This window comes from Eptatretus burgeri, chromosome 1, assembly GCF_056783735.1.
Source record: "Eptatretus burgeri isolate ZD-2024b chromosome 1, Ebu_testis_v1, whole genome shotgun sequence".
NCBI classification, from domain to species: Eukaryota; Metazoa; Chordata; class Myxini; order Myxiniformes; family Myxinidae; genus Eptatretus; species Eptatretus burgeri.
The window spans coordinates 65,444,580-65,461,400 of record NC_140961.1 but is presented as its reverse complement, the minus strand read 5'-3'; the positions used below and the strand labels follow the sequence as shown (position 1 = coordinate 65,461,400).

At 42.1% G+C, this 16,821-nt stretch overlaps 1 protein-coding gene across 5 annotated transcripts in view; it reads right to left on the bottom strand.

Annotated features, from left to right (window-relative positions):
• Nucleotides 1-15,579: 15,579 nt before the first annotated feature.
• Nucleotides 15,580-16,821, bottom strand: part of ARHGDIA (Rho GDP dissociation inhibitor alpha) — a 105,055-nt gene continuing 103,813 nt past the window's right edge. For all 5 annotated transcript variants that reach the window (XM_085886388.1, XM_085886380.1, XM_085886387.1 and 2 more), the window contains one exon: nt 15,580-16,664. In XM_085886388.1, coding sequence (XP_085742514.1) covers nt 16,468-16,664 — 197 coding nt within the window. In that variant the 3' untranslated portion in view covers nt 15,580-16,467. The remainder of the gene's footprint in view (nt 16,665-16,821) is intronic.

Genomic DNA, 16,821 nt, shown 5'->3' with positions numbered 1-16,821 from the left:
CCATTAGCGGCGATATTTTGCCATCAACTTTTTTCTAGGAAGAATTTCCAAAATCGGAGGTGATTACTGCCTACGCGTGGGCTTTCTGCATATACATGGCAAGTTTCACGAAGATCCGATGAAAACTCTGGATTGTGAAACAAAAAATGTCAAAAAATAGGAATTACGTCATAAAAATTGATATGATGTCATTGTGAGGTATCATATGTGCGATAATTCATCTCTGTTGATGCCCTGTTCGATTCCCGCAAACCGATTTCAAAAAGCTTGCCTAGTTTCAGATAATTTTTGAGGCGATTTCCATTAGCGGAGATATTTTGACGTCATAACTTTTTTTCTAGGAGGAATTTTCAAAATCGGAGATGGTTGCTGTCTGCGCAGGGTATTTTTACATATATATGCCAAGTTTCAGGAAGTTTCGATGAAAACTGTAGGCTGTGAAACAAATGAAACAAAAAACAAAAAATGTCAAAAAATAGGAATGACGTCATAAAAATTGGTATGACGTCATAGTGATGTATCATATGTGCGGTGATTCATCTCTGATAATGCCCTGTTCGATTCCCGCAAACTGAATTGAAGAAGCTTGCCTAGTTTCGGAGATAATTTTTTAGGCGATTTCCATTAGCAGAAATATTTTGACGTCATAACTTTTTTTTCTTGGAGGAATTTTCAAAATCGGAGATGGTTACTGTCTGCGCAGGGTATTTTTACACACACATATATATATATATATATATATATATATATATATATATATATATATATATATATATATATATATATATATATATATATATATATATATATATATATATATATATATGCCAAGTTTCAGAAGTTTCGATGAAAACTGAAGGTTGTGAAACAAAAAAGTCCACAAGAACAACAACGTGAGTAAGACTTAGAGATCCTCCATGAGGATCTAAAAAAGTTGTCAACACTTACGACGAGAACTGCCAAGACAAGTCAGTTTGACTGCACAATTATTTTTTTAAGTAATAAAACTAATAATAACAACTGCTGATGTCAACTTCCTTTTATACAAGATTTTCCTCGGGGATATTAAAGATCCCTTTGCGGCGTCCTTCGCAAAGTGTAGGGGAGCTAATCCCAGCAACCGGGCCAAATTCTAAATTGCGACTCCAACCTACAGGAGTACAGGGGCACTGCATCAGCAGCACTGCCACAACCTCACTCAATGATGTAACTCAGCCTTGTGCTTCACAGGAAAAAATATGACATGACCCCTACGTAATAGTATTTTATTGTAATAATATTGCAATAATATTATTGTCTCAGATCCCTGGTCAGAGTCCAAGTTTCACATCCGTAGAGCAAGACTGGAAGCACCAAGGACCTGAAGACTTGGACTTTCGTCCTCCTGCACAGGTACCGGCAGAGCCACACCCCATGATCCAGTGAATCCATGACATCCCAGGCCCAACCCAGACGTCTGTTAACCTCTGACTCACAGGCAGCAGAGACATGAATATCACTGCCAAGGTAAGTGAATCTCTCCACGACCTCAACATCCTCACCACAAACAGGTACAGACAGGACAGCAGCATCCAAGATGTCATTGAAAACCTGGATTTTAGTTTTGACCCAGGAAACCCGTAATCCCAGCATCTCCGACTCCTCATTCAGCACCTTGAGGGCCCCCGAAATAATATCTAGAGTCTCTGCAAAGATGACTGCATCATCTGCGAAATCAAGGTCAGAGATCTTGACATTCCCAAATGATGCACCACAGCTTTATCTCCCTGACATCCTCCCCAGAATCCAGTCCATACAAGCGCTGAAAAGTGTGGGGGCCAGTACACACCCCTGATGAATGACATTAACAACTAGAAATAAGTCAGAGATGGTATAACCATCTCTCACAGCACTCTCAGTCCCAGAGTACATTTCAGACATCAGATTGATCAGTTTTGGTGGCACCCCACAAAGACCAAGAATCCTCCAGAGGGCATCCTGATTCACTGAATCAAACGAGTTACAGAGATCAACATCGGCTGCAAGCAGCCCCTGCCAAAACTCTCGTTTGCATTCAATGAGGACCCGAAGAGCAAGGATACGGTCAATCGTTGACCTCTTTGATGTAAAGCCTGACTGCTCTGGACACTGGTGCTCAAGCAGATGGTGGCGAACCCTATCAAGAATTATCCGAGCAAAGACCTTGCCCGGCACTGAGAGTGGTGTCACCCCTCGGTAGTTGTTGAAGTCTTGGCGATCACCCTTCCCTTTCCAGGGAGGGACAACAAGGCCCCTCTTCCAGTCAGGTGGGATGATGCCTGTGTTCCAGGCAGAGCACAGAACTGCATGTAACGACACGAGTATAACATTTCCACGAGCCTTGAGAAGTTCGGCATGGATGCCACAGATCCCTGGAGCTTTACCCCATTTCAACCGGTTCACCGCAGCCTGTGTTTCCACAAAGGTGGACCACAGTTGATTGGAGGGTCAGCAATGGAGATTGTAACACCCCTGACATCCAACTCAACAGCTGGAGGATCAGCCTGGTACAGCTGCTCAAAGTAACAAGCCCAGTAGGCCTTCACTTTGGACTCCTCTGTCAAGAGCCAACCACTCTCTGCTCGAACTGCAGTACACCGAGGGATGGGCTGGGATGAACGCAATGCGCGAATTCCCCTGTAAGCAGGATGAGAATCACTTGACCACAGGTGATGCTCTACCCCCTCACAGATTCCTCGCACATAGGCCTCCTTGTCCACCCTCAGTGCATGTACAGTTTTACGCCTCAACTCCCTGAACAGCTCAGCTCCACCATTCATCCTGGCCCTGCGACTCTGGTCAATGGCATCCAGTGTCCCTTGAGAGACGATATTCTTCTTCGCCCTGTAGTGAGTTCCAAGTCATCCACCGGCAACATCAAGGACGGTGGTCTTGAAGGCGCTCCACAACTCTTTAGAATCCCCCAATGTAACCAGACACCCCAAGTGTCCACTCAGCCTGTTTGCAAACTCCTCAGCTACTCTCTCATCCTTGAGCTTGCCAACATCCAGCCTCGGCTGGGATGGTACCATTCTCCTTGTTTTAAGCTGCAACTTCAGAGTTGCTACAACAAGCCTGTGGTCAGTATTGAGGAATTGAGCACTCTGGTCAACCCTGCAGTTCTGGATCATCCTCCAGCGAGCATCAACGAGGACATGGTCAATCTCCTTTGCCACACCGCCAGCATTGGAATACCAAGTCCAGCGATGAGCTTGTGGGCGCTGAAACATGAACCAGCCACCCTAAGTCCATGACTTCTTGAAAAGTCAAGGAACTTAGTGCTATTTTGGTTCACAGTTCCTGACCCATGGGGACCAACAGACATCTCATAACGATCGCTATCAGTTCCAGTCGATGCATTGAAATCCCCCAAGACTAGAAGTGTATCTCGTCTGGGGCACTGATCAACCACAAACTCGAGCGTGGCGTAGAATGTGTTCTTCACGGTGAGATCACTCGCCTCAGTCGGAGCATAAACAGAGACCAGGGAAATGACACCCAAGGAGTGACGAATCCTCAGACTCATAATACGCTCGTTGACCGATGTTACCTCAATTATCATTGGAGTCAGCTTATTGGACACAGCTACAGCAACTCCCTGGGCATGGTAACCATCCGAGCGACCAGACCAATAGCGACCAGCTTAGAGGTGCCTGTCCAAATCTGTTTCAAAATTATCTACTTTCCTGGATGCAAAATTATCTTACTCGAAATGTGTGGGGACAGTTGCAAAAATCATCTGCCCCCACATTCCCAGTAACATCAGAACACACATACATTTCTCTGTGTGAAGTTTTAACTCTCCTCTAGTTTACCCTCAAGTTATTCCCCTGGTCCTTTCACTGTCCAACCAAGTACAACGCTTTCCCACATTGACTTTATAAATGTCCTTCAGTATGTGAAACATTTCAGTGATATCTCCTTGTTATCACTTCCTTTGTAAAACAAGAGGCCCAGACTCACTCAGCCACACCTTAGAGGTCACTCTATCTAACCCTGAAATTAATCTGGTAGCTAAACGTTGAACCCCTTCAATGGCAACTCTGTTCATCCTCAAATAGGACGACCAAAACTAATCATAATCATCGAGTTCAGGCCCCAACAAATACCAGTATTATGTAAAAAATATACACTCCTCCTTCGATCTGTAAACTACTGCCCTGCGAATACAGTATACGATCCTGTTTGCTTTTCCCCTTTGCTCTCTGGAACTGCCCTGACTGCTTAACTGTTTGCCATGTATCACCAACCACCCTAAGATATTTGTGCTGTGACACGTGACAAAACTGCCAATTGCATGATGTGGTTCCGACCTTTATTGGCTCTGCCCATTTCCCATTACCTTACATTTCCTAACAATTAATTGTCTCAATTTTTACCTGTTTCTACCAATTCTATGTTTTCACTTATTTGTCTGTGAGCAGGATTATCTGAAAATATGATGGACGGATTCGGCCAAAATTTGGTTTGCAGGTTGGTTTTAGGACAAGTTCTAATTGATTCAATTTTTGGTGAAGATCCGGATCGGAATACTAGAAGTTTTGAAAGTGATTCTTCAACATTGAGTGATAGGGCCAAAACCATATATAACGCGATATCTCAAAAAGTTGTAGACGGATTATGAGAAAACTTGGTGGATGACGAGAACAAGCCGATTCGATTTTGGAGGTCTGGATCCAGATCCGGTGTATGAATGGGATACAAAACGTAAACCGTTCAACCTGGTGGAGGCATGCGCTCTACCGAGTGCCGTTCTATTTATCCATGCAATGAGTATCTTGTACATATTAGCTTTCTTGAATATAATCAATAATCAACTCCTCTGTGCTGAATAGCTTATCTTCAAACTTGGTGTCATCTGCGAGAATTGAAAGTTCACACTTTAATCTGCAGTCCAAATCATTGATATTAATTGCAAGTAACAGTGCTCTTCATCCTGATTTTTGAACTAACCAATGACTTACATCACTTTGAAATTCCATCTTAGAAGTCCAGATATTTTACACCCAACCTGTCATACTTCTGAGGTTGGCAAAATGAGTACCAGCTTACTGGTAACAGAGCACACTGCATCAGCTGCACAGCCGCACTCCCAGAAAACGATGCAGCCAAGCAGCCACTGGCTGCATACTAACAAATAAAATACAGTGGTCTGCACAAGAATTCACCCACTATCAATAATGCCACATTTAAAGGAATGAGGACACCTGCTCCCTACAGAAACTACAGGAAGGGTCATGTTGTTATCCTCTCTGATGAATACAAAGTGCCTATAGAAAGTCTACACCCCCTTTTCAAAATTTTAACCTTTTGTTGCCTTGTAGCCTGGAAATAAATTGCGTGAAATCAGACTTTTTCCACCTTTATTTACACATCATAACCCACAACTTCCAAGTGAAAAACAAATTCTACAAATTTCAGAAAATTAATCAAAAATACAAAACTACAATATCTTGGTTGGATAAGTGTCCACACCCCTGAGTTGATACTTGGTGGAAGCACCTTTGACAGCAATTACAGCTGTGAGTCTGTTGGGATTGATCTCGGCCAACTTTGCACCTCCTGATTGGGCAATATTTGCCCATTCTTCTGTACAAAACTGTTCAAGCTCAGTTAAGTTGCATGGGGACCATTGATGGACAGCAATCTTTAAGTCATGCCACAAATTTTCATTTGGATTTAGGTCAGGGCTCTGACTGGGACACTCAATGACATTTACCTTTTTGTTGCTTTGCCACTCCAGTGTAGCTTTAGCTGTGTGCTTCGGGTCGTTGTCATGCTGAAAGGTGAACTTCCATCCCAATTTCAGCTTTCTTGCAGAGGGCAGCAAGTTTTCCTCCAGGATTTTTCTGTATTTTGCTCCATCCATTTTCCCTTCTATCATGACAAGTGCCCCAGTCCCTGCTGATGAGAAACATCCCCATAACATGATGCTGCCACCACCATGCTTCACAGCAGGGATGGTGTTCTTTGGGTGATGTGCTGTGTTGGGTTTACGCCAAACATAACGTTTTGCATTTAGGCCAAAAAGTTCCATCTTGGGTTTTTTCAGACCACAAAACTTTTTGCAACATGGCTTCAGAAACTCCAGCATAGTTTTTTTGCATACCTCAAATGGGACTCGAGCTGGGCTTTTTTTTGAGTAATGGCTTCCTTCTTGCCACCCTACCATGCCGGCCAGACTTGTGGAGTGCTTGGGATATTGTTGTGACATGCACACAGTGACCAGTCTTTTCCGTAAAGGCATGAAGCTCTTTCAAAGTTGCCATTTGCCTCTTGGTGACTTCTTTGATCAGTCTCCTTCTTGCTTGGTATTCCACTTTGGAGGGACGGCCTGATCGAGGCACAGTCTTGGTGGTACCATACCCCTTTCTCTTCTTAATGATTGTTTTGACTGTGCTCCAAGGGATATTTGATGCCTTTGAAATAATTATATATCAATCTCATCGGTGCCTTTCCATAACTTTATCCCGGAGGTATTTTGAAGCTCCTTGGGGCTCATGGTTGAGTCCTTGCTGTGAAATGCACTACCCAGCAGAGGAAACCTACAGGAACAGCTGATTTTATCCTGAAATAATCAGAATCACTGAAATTTAACACAGGTTGAGGCCAATTAAGTCGGTGTGTCGTTTTGAAGGTGATTGGTTACACCTGAGATAATTTACAGCTGCTATTATAAGGGGGGTGGATACTTATCCAACCAAGATATTCCAGTTTTGTATTTTTAATTGATTTTATGAAATTTGTCGAATTTGTTTTTCACTTGGAAGTTGTGGGTTACGATGTGTAAATAAATGTGTAAAAACTTTGATTTAATGCAATTTAATTCCAGGCTATGAGGCAACAAAAGGTGAAAATTTTGAAAGGGGGAGTCGACTTTCTATCGGCACTGTCGATTACAGTAGATCTCGGCTCGCATCCTTTCGTCTGCGGTGGATGTGATAAGCATATAATGCATCAAAGATGTTGGGATTCCTCCAGATTTCTTTCAGTTTAGTGTTAAACAGCAGAAGCGACTGTTCAAAAAGGTAATCGTACGTGTTTGTGGTTTATCTTTTTACCTCTGGTAGATTTGCCCCATGATAAGCTATTTACACACATTAACATGGCCTCGTCCAAGGAAGAAAACCACATTTGGGAGGGGGGATATTATCAGTATTAATATTGTTTTGCAATAACATTAATATGATTATATTATCATTTGTATTGTTATTGCTTTTGTTATAAGAAGTGGCCTTGGAAGAATGCCATGATTAGCCAGCTATCTTAACATGAATATACACCTTAACACTGATTTTTTCCAAGGCGGAAAACCCCCTTGAGGAGTGGGGGGGGGGATGACATTGCTACAACCTCCATCATGTGACCCTGAGTCCTGTCAAGGTTTAGGTGAGATTGGATAAGTAACGACCAAATGTATTGCAGTCAAAAAATTGTCAGACAGACAGACAGACAGACAGAGATAGACATCAAATTGAATATTTTAGTATGATTATGAAGAATGTGGAAACAATATTTACAAATGAACTTTTTTATTCATATCTGAAGAGACCAAATGATGACAATTTGTGAACAAAAATTAGAGCACTTTGTGATTGGCAAAAAAAAAAAAAAAACTCAATTTTTTCCCCTTCAAATTAGACCATGATTAACGATTACTAATGTTTTTCAGAAAAAAAAAATTTGCTTTACACTTTAAGATGCTTTGTCGTAAACTCCATATGAGCTGTTAACGGTGAGCGGTGCATGTGGGGTTATCAAAGAGAATGATATGTTATGTTTAAAGATCAAACACACACACACACAAAAAAAAACATTTCAGAACAGCTGTACACACAATGACACAACAGAGTTTGTAAAGTAATCTGCTGGCACATCTGGAAACACTGATGTCCCCGTTCCAGAAAATTTGTGGGAACATTAACTGAAAGTGAACACTGAAAACATGGAAATACCGCTCACGTATGACCAAATGATCCCATCAAGCGTGAACATTTAAAACAAAGCATTGCGACCAGATATCATACTTTGGTGCAAAAAAGATTAGAAGGTATTGCTAATTGAGATGTTAATACCAGTGATTTTGGACCAAACGATGCAGAAATCAAGAAAATGACCAAACACCAAGATGTCAAGAATGAAGTGAAAAGATCCTGGAAGCTGAAGAATGCCAAAGTTGTCCCAGAAAGAGATGGAGCGATGGGAATGATGACAAAGAACCTCACAGAGTCATATATATTTTACTTTGGAACTCACAAAGAGAAACAAAAACCTTTGTAAAGCAAATCCGATAACCAAATGCTTTTGAAACAGTCGCGAGGACAAAGGAAAACCTGAGAAAACCTTCATCAGATGCAGGATGAAGCTTTGCCACCACGGCACCCATAACAGGCCCACACAACCGTGGAGACTCACTCGTCCCTACAGATCCAAATCTACCCATACATACCACGTACATGTGTGCTGTATACGTACCTCTCTACCTTGTAGTAACTGTTGACTGCACATCCCGATCAGGACACGAACTGTACCGCGATCGACTCGAGGGTGCTCAGTAAGTGGCTTAAGCACGCAAGCAAGCACTCCAACAGAACGCCTGGCTTGGCAAGTGATGACCAATTGCCGTCGATAAAACTCTGCACCTGGAAATTCCCAAGCAATGTCCAAATTGAACAAATGAACACATTTTGGGAGTCGGAACTGCTGCTAAGTTCAAAGCTGGAGCTTAAATTTTGCAATTCTTCTTAATTTAAGAGATTATTGAGGTAATGCCAAGTGCGGAAATGAAATAAAGCCATGAACACTGATATCTCTGGGCGTTTATAAGCATTGCAATGCTTATACCCAGTGATCCGTAGCTATGTTGAACAGCTATAAGATAATTCAGTGTTCTGGGCCCAGTGTTTTTTTCTTGTTTTCATCAATGATCTCTCTGACTCTGGAAACTCCTTTTTATTTCTTTGCTGATGATTCCACCCTCTGCCATACCATCTGTCATGAGGGAGGGTGAGGAGGGGTGGGGGAAGGGAAGGCAGCAAGAGGTGAGAGGCACAGAAGGCAGATTTGTGATTTTGTAGCTTTTCTGTCGGGGGTTGGTGGTGTGCATCTTCGCGCGTGCACCTTCAGTGTTCTCTTCCCTTTGATGTGTGGATGTTGTTTGTGGAGCTCGGCTCAGCACGTCGTCTGATGACTACAACCAATATTTGAGCTTCGTGTGTCTGGACAAATGTACAGGTCAACTCCCACTCAAATAAGATCTTTGTCAGTAGGTGTCTGTGATTTCTGAGTGGTGTTACAATGACCACATCATCAGCGTAACGTTTTTGAACCATGTATTTCAAACAAACAGACACAAAGTTAAATGAGGAAGTTCACCATTACATACAGTGTACGAGTCCGATTCCCGCGTTGAGTTATTTCCACCGCCCAGTATCCCAGTCCTGCCGGCATAACTCACGTGTCTTCACCATGTCCTTCAGGACTGTTGATTCTTCGATTCCCGCCGCGGTGTCCTCTCGTATGCTGGCTATCCACAAGGTCGATTTAAAGAGCTGAAAGGAAGTCTTTCTCAATACACAATGTTAATGAGTTTTAAACAACCTGATTACGATCGGCTCCATGCACTCAAAACCGCTTTGCACATGAACCCCTCATTCACTGAGAGTTAATTCGAGCACAGGGACGAAGGAAACACACAACTCATCACATATCATCCCTTTCTACACGCCCCTCATGCAGGTTTATATAGTATCACAGAACAATCCCGTGGTCTTCCGGCAAATGCAGAGTCCAGTTTGGACGTTTCATCTGAGAACAATCCAGCATCTTAACGAATCTCACCAGGCAGGTTGCAGTACAATACTGCAATCTACAGTTAAAATTAGCTCATTACATGAAGCAGTTTATAGTACAATTTACCGATCCATGCTAAACGTAACTTATACCACCTAACCATCAATTTTAGTCGTTCATTTATATGCATTTACAAATATTTCAATTTCCCACAACATTGAGCTTTTAACTGACATATACCAACAGTAACTCAACTTGTAAGGGCCAGCTCACTTGGAGGAATCTTAGACCAGTAGCCCACACCATCAAACTCCACCAAATGAGGTCCCAAGGATGCAATCCACAAGACATCAGAAACTTCCCTTCAAGCTTCGAAAATGGACATCTGCCAGGATATAGCAGGTGGCTTTATCCCACAGCCCCTCAAAAGTAACCCCCCCCTCCCACTCCCCAAAAAGGCAATGGATTCAATTAAGGTCCCAAATGAAACCAATCGAGAATGAAGCATCGGGGACTCCTGAATAAAGAATAGTCCAAAACAGATATGTGAAGGAATTTACGGGAGGAAGGTCCTCTGAATCCCTCCAGCAGACGCCGCAAAATGGCACCCAAAAACGACTCAATCCAATGTAGTCAGTGTGACGAAATGTTATTGTCAGTGCGAGTGCAAGAGGTCTTGGATGAAACCTGCTAACAACGAAGTGTTGAGGTCCACTGAATACGGTATGATCAATAACAGACATCTTAGGGGGTGGCATCACCCTGGTGGCCAGATTCCCTTGAATACAAACATGTTACACTGAGATCACACTTGAGCGGCAGGCCTCATCATAGTGTCCCAATTAGCTACAGCATTAAACAGCCTGGCAACAGCTCGGAAAATATTTTACCACCATCTTAGGCCAGGATTGCCATAGACAAGTGATTTTTACCAATATGTTACAATAAACCATCTGTCACTGTCCATAAACCGTTACGTACAGCCCCGAAATATTGGTGTCCGGGAGTGTCTGTGTTCGAGATTCTGCCAGAACCCTCGTATGCATTTGGTATTTCTGAGGTCATGATGGTAATGTTATCGTCAATGGGAATGTGATGAAATGGAAATCTGACGATGATACTTAATCCATTATAAAGCATTGCCACCAGTACTTTATAAAGCAAGCCAGGACAAAAGGAATGCTGAAACTTTTTCATATTAATTACTTAGCACTTTTTAAATTAAGTTTTTATATAATTCGTGTTTGAAGGAAAAGTTGTTCTGTTATATTATGCACAATATTAAGCCAGTTTTACATCATTGCGATGTCAAATTTTAAAAAGGTTACAATAAAAACAGGACCCCTGGAACCGTAGCTTATCTGGGCCGTCCTAATGTTGCAATCCAAATTTGGTAGCATTTTGACTGATGGATCAGATTTTGGAAGGAATGAATGCGATTTTCCAAAAAAATTGACCGAGTCGTCCATCTTGACATGTCATGTGATCCGGTCATGTGATCTGCATGACCTCCGCAATTTAACAGCAGGACCGTGTCCCAATGTTGGAACCCTAATTTGGTAGCATTCTCAATGGTGCATCTGGAGAAGAAGATATTTGAAGGAATTTACACAATTTTCCCAAAAAATGTATGAAGCCGGCCATTTTGACACTTCCGGTCAAGTCATCAGTATGACCTATGCAATTTAACGTCCCTACCCTGGCCTAATACGCCTGGTGTTGGTTTAATGGTTAGGGTGATGGGCTTTGGATCCTCGGGTCATGAGTTTAAATCCCGCTCAGCTGTTGAATACCAGGTGGGGTTAACTGGGCCTGTCATCCTTCCGAGGTCGGCAAAATGAGTGCCAGCATGCTGGTATCCTGTGTCAGAGTGGCGACCCGTCCAGGATTGTGCCCAATAGCCAAGGAGACTGCTTAAGCAGCACCAACACTCTGCACGGAGTATGGTCCCAATCTCCTCCTCCTCCTGGGCACATATTGTACCCCAAATTTGGTAGCATTCTGACAAATGGGTTTGGAGATTTTTGAAGGAATTTACTAAATCAGCCATTTTGACATAGAGTCATGTGACCAGAACGAGTTTTGCAATTCCTGTTACCAATCAGGTGAATAACGTTGCTGCCAAATTTCAGCCGGATCGGCCTAACCGTTTGGCCGGAGAAGTCAAAATAGAAGACAAATGGACGGACTGATGGGTGCGCGATGACAATATCTTATTTGGAATTTAAATTCCAGATAAGTTAAAATACCTAATCCTTTGTTTCACCCTGAAAACTAAGAAACCATGTTTTGTTTATTTAACTGGAACCAAATTAACCCACACTATTGAGCCAAGAAAGCCAGTGCTTGACCACTTCAGTGCTGTTGTGGGAAGCAAGCATAAACCTTTCGTTTATGGAAGGAGAAAGAGATTTATGTTTATTTATTTATGAAAGTAGCAAGAGATTCTTTTTTCCTTCATCCATTTTCATACCAGTTTGCCAATTCAGTTAGCACTCACTTTCAACAAGATTTGTTCATTCTACTTCAATGTTAGTCCGATTTTGCACACATTCATCTCCTATTCCCCAACCTACCTTGCCTTGGTCGACTTTAGAACAATGCAGTGTTTGAACTCTTGGAGCATTTGATTTTTTTTTGGCTTATCTGGAATTGAAGTCCAGATAAGGTATTGCCATTGCTCAACGTCCGTCAATCTCCTTTTTCAACTTCTCCGGCCAAACCACCGGGCCAATCCTGCTGAAATTTGGCAGCAATGTTCTTCTCCTGATTGGTAACAGGAATTGCAAAACTCATTCCGGTCACATGACTTCAGGTCAAAATGGCCGACTATCTAAATTTCTTCAAAAATCTTCTCCAGTTAGATTAGAATGCTACCAAATTTGAGTTACATTAGGACAGGGTCGTGATGTTAAATAGTGGAAGTCATGCGGATCACGTGACCAGAAGTGCCAAAATGGCCGACTGTCAACTTTTTTGGAAAAAAAAAATATCGCATTAATTCCTTTAAAAATCTTCTCAAGACCCATCAGTCAAAATGCTACCAAGGACAGGATCATGCCAATCACATGACCGGAAGTGTCAAAATGGCAGACTTGTTAAAAACATTTTTGGAAAAAAACCCCCAAAAATCCATGAAAAATCTTCCTCTCCAGACACAGCAGTCAGAATGCTACAAAATTTGGGTTACATTATGCCAGGATCCAGATAAGCTACACCTCCAGTGGTCCTTTTTTGTCTCAATGAGATGAATTCCAATTATGTTCCAATTAAATCAAATGACAAACGAAAGCTATCTTAATGATTATTATTTTTTTAACCTTCACCAAAAAAATTTACATAACCTTTATCATTTTGCATGCAGCCTGTGGCTGCTGGCTGCATAATTTTTGTGGGGGTGGGGCTGTGCCGCTAAAGGCCCGGTCACACCTTGACGTTTTAGCCAACGTATGCCGATTTTTGAATTTTTTTTCTAAAACGCTGGCAAACGTTGAATATGTTATGGGTAAGTTTTGGTAACATTAAGAGCACGCTGGCATACGTCGTAGTACGTTGCCATACGTCGTAGTACGTTGCCATACGTCGTTGTACGTTGGCTTTAAACGTTGTACTTTTCGGTTGTCCTCAAATTTTTTCATGCTTGAAATTTCACGACGTATGCCGGCGTATGACTCACACGTTCCGCTACGCTGGCCACAGGTTGTATGCACGGTCTGCGATCGTTGACAGACGTCAACACATGCTACTTGTAAGTTAATCATAAGTTGAGACACGCCGAGGTAATGTTTAGAGTACCCGAAACTTATTTCTAACCTATGATTAACGTGTTGTTGGCACGTTACGCGATCGTTGACACACGTCGACAGACGTTACTTTTAAGTTACTCATAGGCTGAAAGACGTCGGTATAATGGATCGTCCTTGCGTCAGCGTCCACGGCCACGGCCAGGACACTTATTTGCAGCATTCTTCAAACTTTTCTTCGGCATGACGAGGATGTTCACACTTCGATGTCGAGCTTGGCTATGATTCCAATTGTCCATCGTCAGCGTCTATTTAAAATAGTCGAGTTGGAGCGTTTTAACACGTTCAGAAGAAACGCTTCAAATTTCCAAACCCCAGCGTCAAAAAAAAAAAAAAAAAAAAAACAACAAAAAAAAAAAAACAAAGGCGAGTGACAGCAATTTAAATCGTTCATTGTAAACAATGAAACTAGCTGAGTGGTACCGTTTAAAAGTCGTTGAGTGTAAAAAAAATCCAATTGTTGAGCGCAAGCGTCTACTTTCAATAGTGGAGATGCAGCCATTTAAATCGTTGAGTGGCAGCCTATGAACCTACCCGTGGACACACGGACACAAGGAGGATCCATCATAACCCACACCCTCCCCCTCACACTCACCTACTACTGCCAACATGAACAAACTACTACTAGTACTAATACTGATACTGATACTGTTAGTGCTGACATGGACATCAACTCAAAAAGGAACTCGAAAACACTGTTGGGTTCCCCTTTTATGAACACCATTTTTATATACCAATTCCCAAAACCGCTGGGAACACGTCTTTATATGGCAGTTGTAACCTAGAAACACGTTCATTTATTATTTTTTTTGTCGACCGGAAGACGTCATTGGAATACGTCTACATACGTCGATGTGTGTTGGGACTATGTAAAGAATTGGTTCAAAGCACGTCAAACATAAGTTAGAAATAAGTTTCGCGTAAAAAAGACATTACCGCGACGTGTTTCGACTTATGAGTAGCTTATAAGTAGCGTTTGTGGACGTGTGTAAGCGTCCACATATCGTGTGTAAAACTTATCCCCATCGCATGGGGAACGTGTGTCATATGCCGAGTACGTCGTAAAATTTTGAACATGTTCAAAATTTCTTGACGTACTCTACTTACTACGACGTATGATAGCGTATTTAGCGTTCTACTCACGTATACCAAACTTACCCATGCCGTATTCGACGTGCCCCAACGTTTTAGACACATTTTTCTTAGGTCGGCATACGCTGGCAAGATCGCCAAGGTGTGACCGCGATGTTGTCACTTCCATTTCTACGGCAGTTATGATTCGAATCGTTGTGCGTCAGCCTTTTAATAGGCTACGTCACGACATCGTCGGCGATGCGTGCAACGCGCTATGCCTAAGTTAGACTATCGTTGGGCATCGGTTGTGTAGGCCGACAACAGGTTCAGCATTCGTTGGTACAAGTCATCTATAACACAACGAAACGTTGTGTAGTTACCAATGCGTTACACATAAGACCAAGTCGCTATGAATACGTCCGAATCTTTAAAAAAAACATCAAAAGTTCAACGTAAGCCAGCGTTTTACATACATTTTAATACGTTGCCATCGCTGGCTAAAACGTCAAGGTGTGACCGGGCCTTAATGCAGTGCTCCCTCTTACCAGTAAGCTGATACTCATCCTTCCGAGGTCGTAAAAATGAGTGACTGGCTAAGTCAACGCACCTGATGTTATTTAACTGCACGACAGGCTCAAACCCAAGACCCTAAGATTTGAAGCCAGCCACCACCAGGCTAATTGACAACTTTTAAATCTTCAATCAACTTAATTTTATAAATTTTGGTGCCAATGACAAACACTACTGGAAGTTAGGAATAATAATTTAAGACAAGGAAACGTATATAAAAGATGCAGGAGTCATGCTCACCTGCAAGTCAAACAAGATGATCTCACGACAGATACAAGATTCAATCACACAAGAGGAAGGGGGATCGAAGCGACATTCACTATTACAGCTTGTTGACGTTTATTGAATCTTTTCAAGCAGCACAACACGTGAGCAAACATCACCGCCACACCACGGTACATTGCATAACCATCTACACCGCTGCCAGGTGGCAGGAGAGAGCAGACAGGTACCTTTATCAACACAAATGATCCCAAAGTCCATAAACGTAAACGGAGATGCTTCACAACGTGCCTGGTATCAAACCAAACACAAGTCTCAGCAGGAGTTCATTGGCAGGTCAGTAAAAGGCAGAGAATACACAGGTTGGTAATCGTACAAACTTATGTTTAATACTTAGTCTCAGAATTATCATAGGCAAATGTGGAATGGAAATATTTCCACCAAATCTTTTTGACAATTATTACGGACATGCACCGGGACAGAACAATATCTGATGCCCACTATGAGTACACTGGAAAATCTTTCATGGGTCTCACGATCAAGGTTATATATATTTTTTTCTTTTTTTTTGGCTAGCATGAGTTGTAGAAATTATTAAAACATTATTACATTTTCTCCAAGCTGCAAACTGATTGAGGTTTGAAAAAAAAAACGTGTAATACACAAAAGATACAAAAAGCAGTGCACGTTTGGCATGATTCTCCATTGCAAAAAAAACCCAAAAAATAGAATTAAATCAAAGTAAATCGAACTGGCAATTCACTGCAGTGATTGAGCAAAATACAGCAAAGCAACAAAAATGGAACTGCAAAGCTGAAGACACAAATTTGAAAACCAAAGCACGACAGTCCTTTTCTTCATCCAGTATGTCTCAGAGCAACGAAGATGCATGGGAAACCAACTAGTCACATGTGACAGCACCATCAAGCCTTTCTCTTCAGCCTACCACAAACACACCCAAAAGCCCATCCCCATCCCCTCTGACACTCTAGTCCCAATCCTTTTTGATGCTTAGGCCCCACTCCCAAGAGAGGTGGTCATGCTTGTCATCGTCCGTGAACTGAGATTTTACAGTGTAGATGCCTCGAGTAAGCAATCCTTTGGGTGCCTCTTCCAAAGGTGTCAGGAAGTCATATTCATTTTGTCGTGGTCCATAGCTACCCACCATGTAAACAGCATTATCCACTGCAATATGGCGGGGGAGGGAGAGGTCGGAGAGGGAGAGGTCAAAAAGGGAGATGGAGGATAATTAAAAACAATACAACATAAAAAAAAAAAAAAAAACTCGCTACATGCAACATACACGTTTTTTAAAAGTTACAATTTCATGGTTAGCATTACT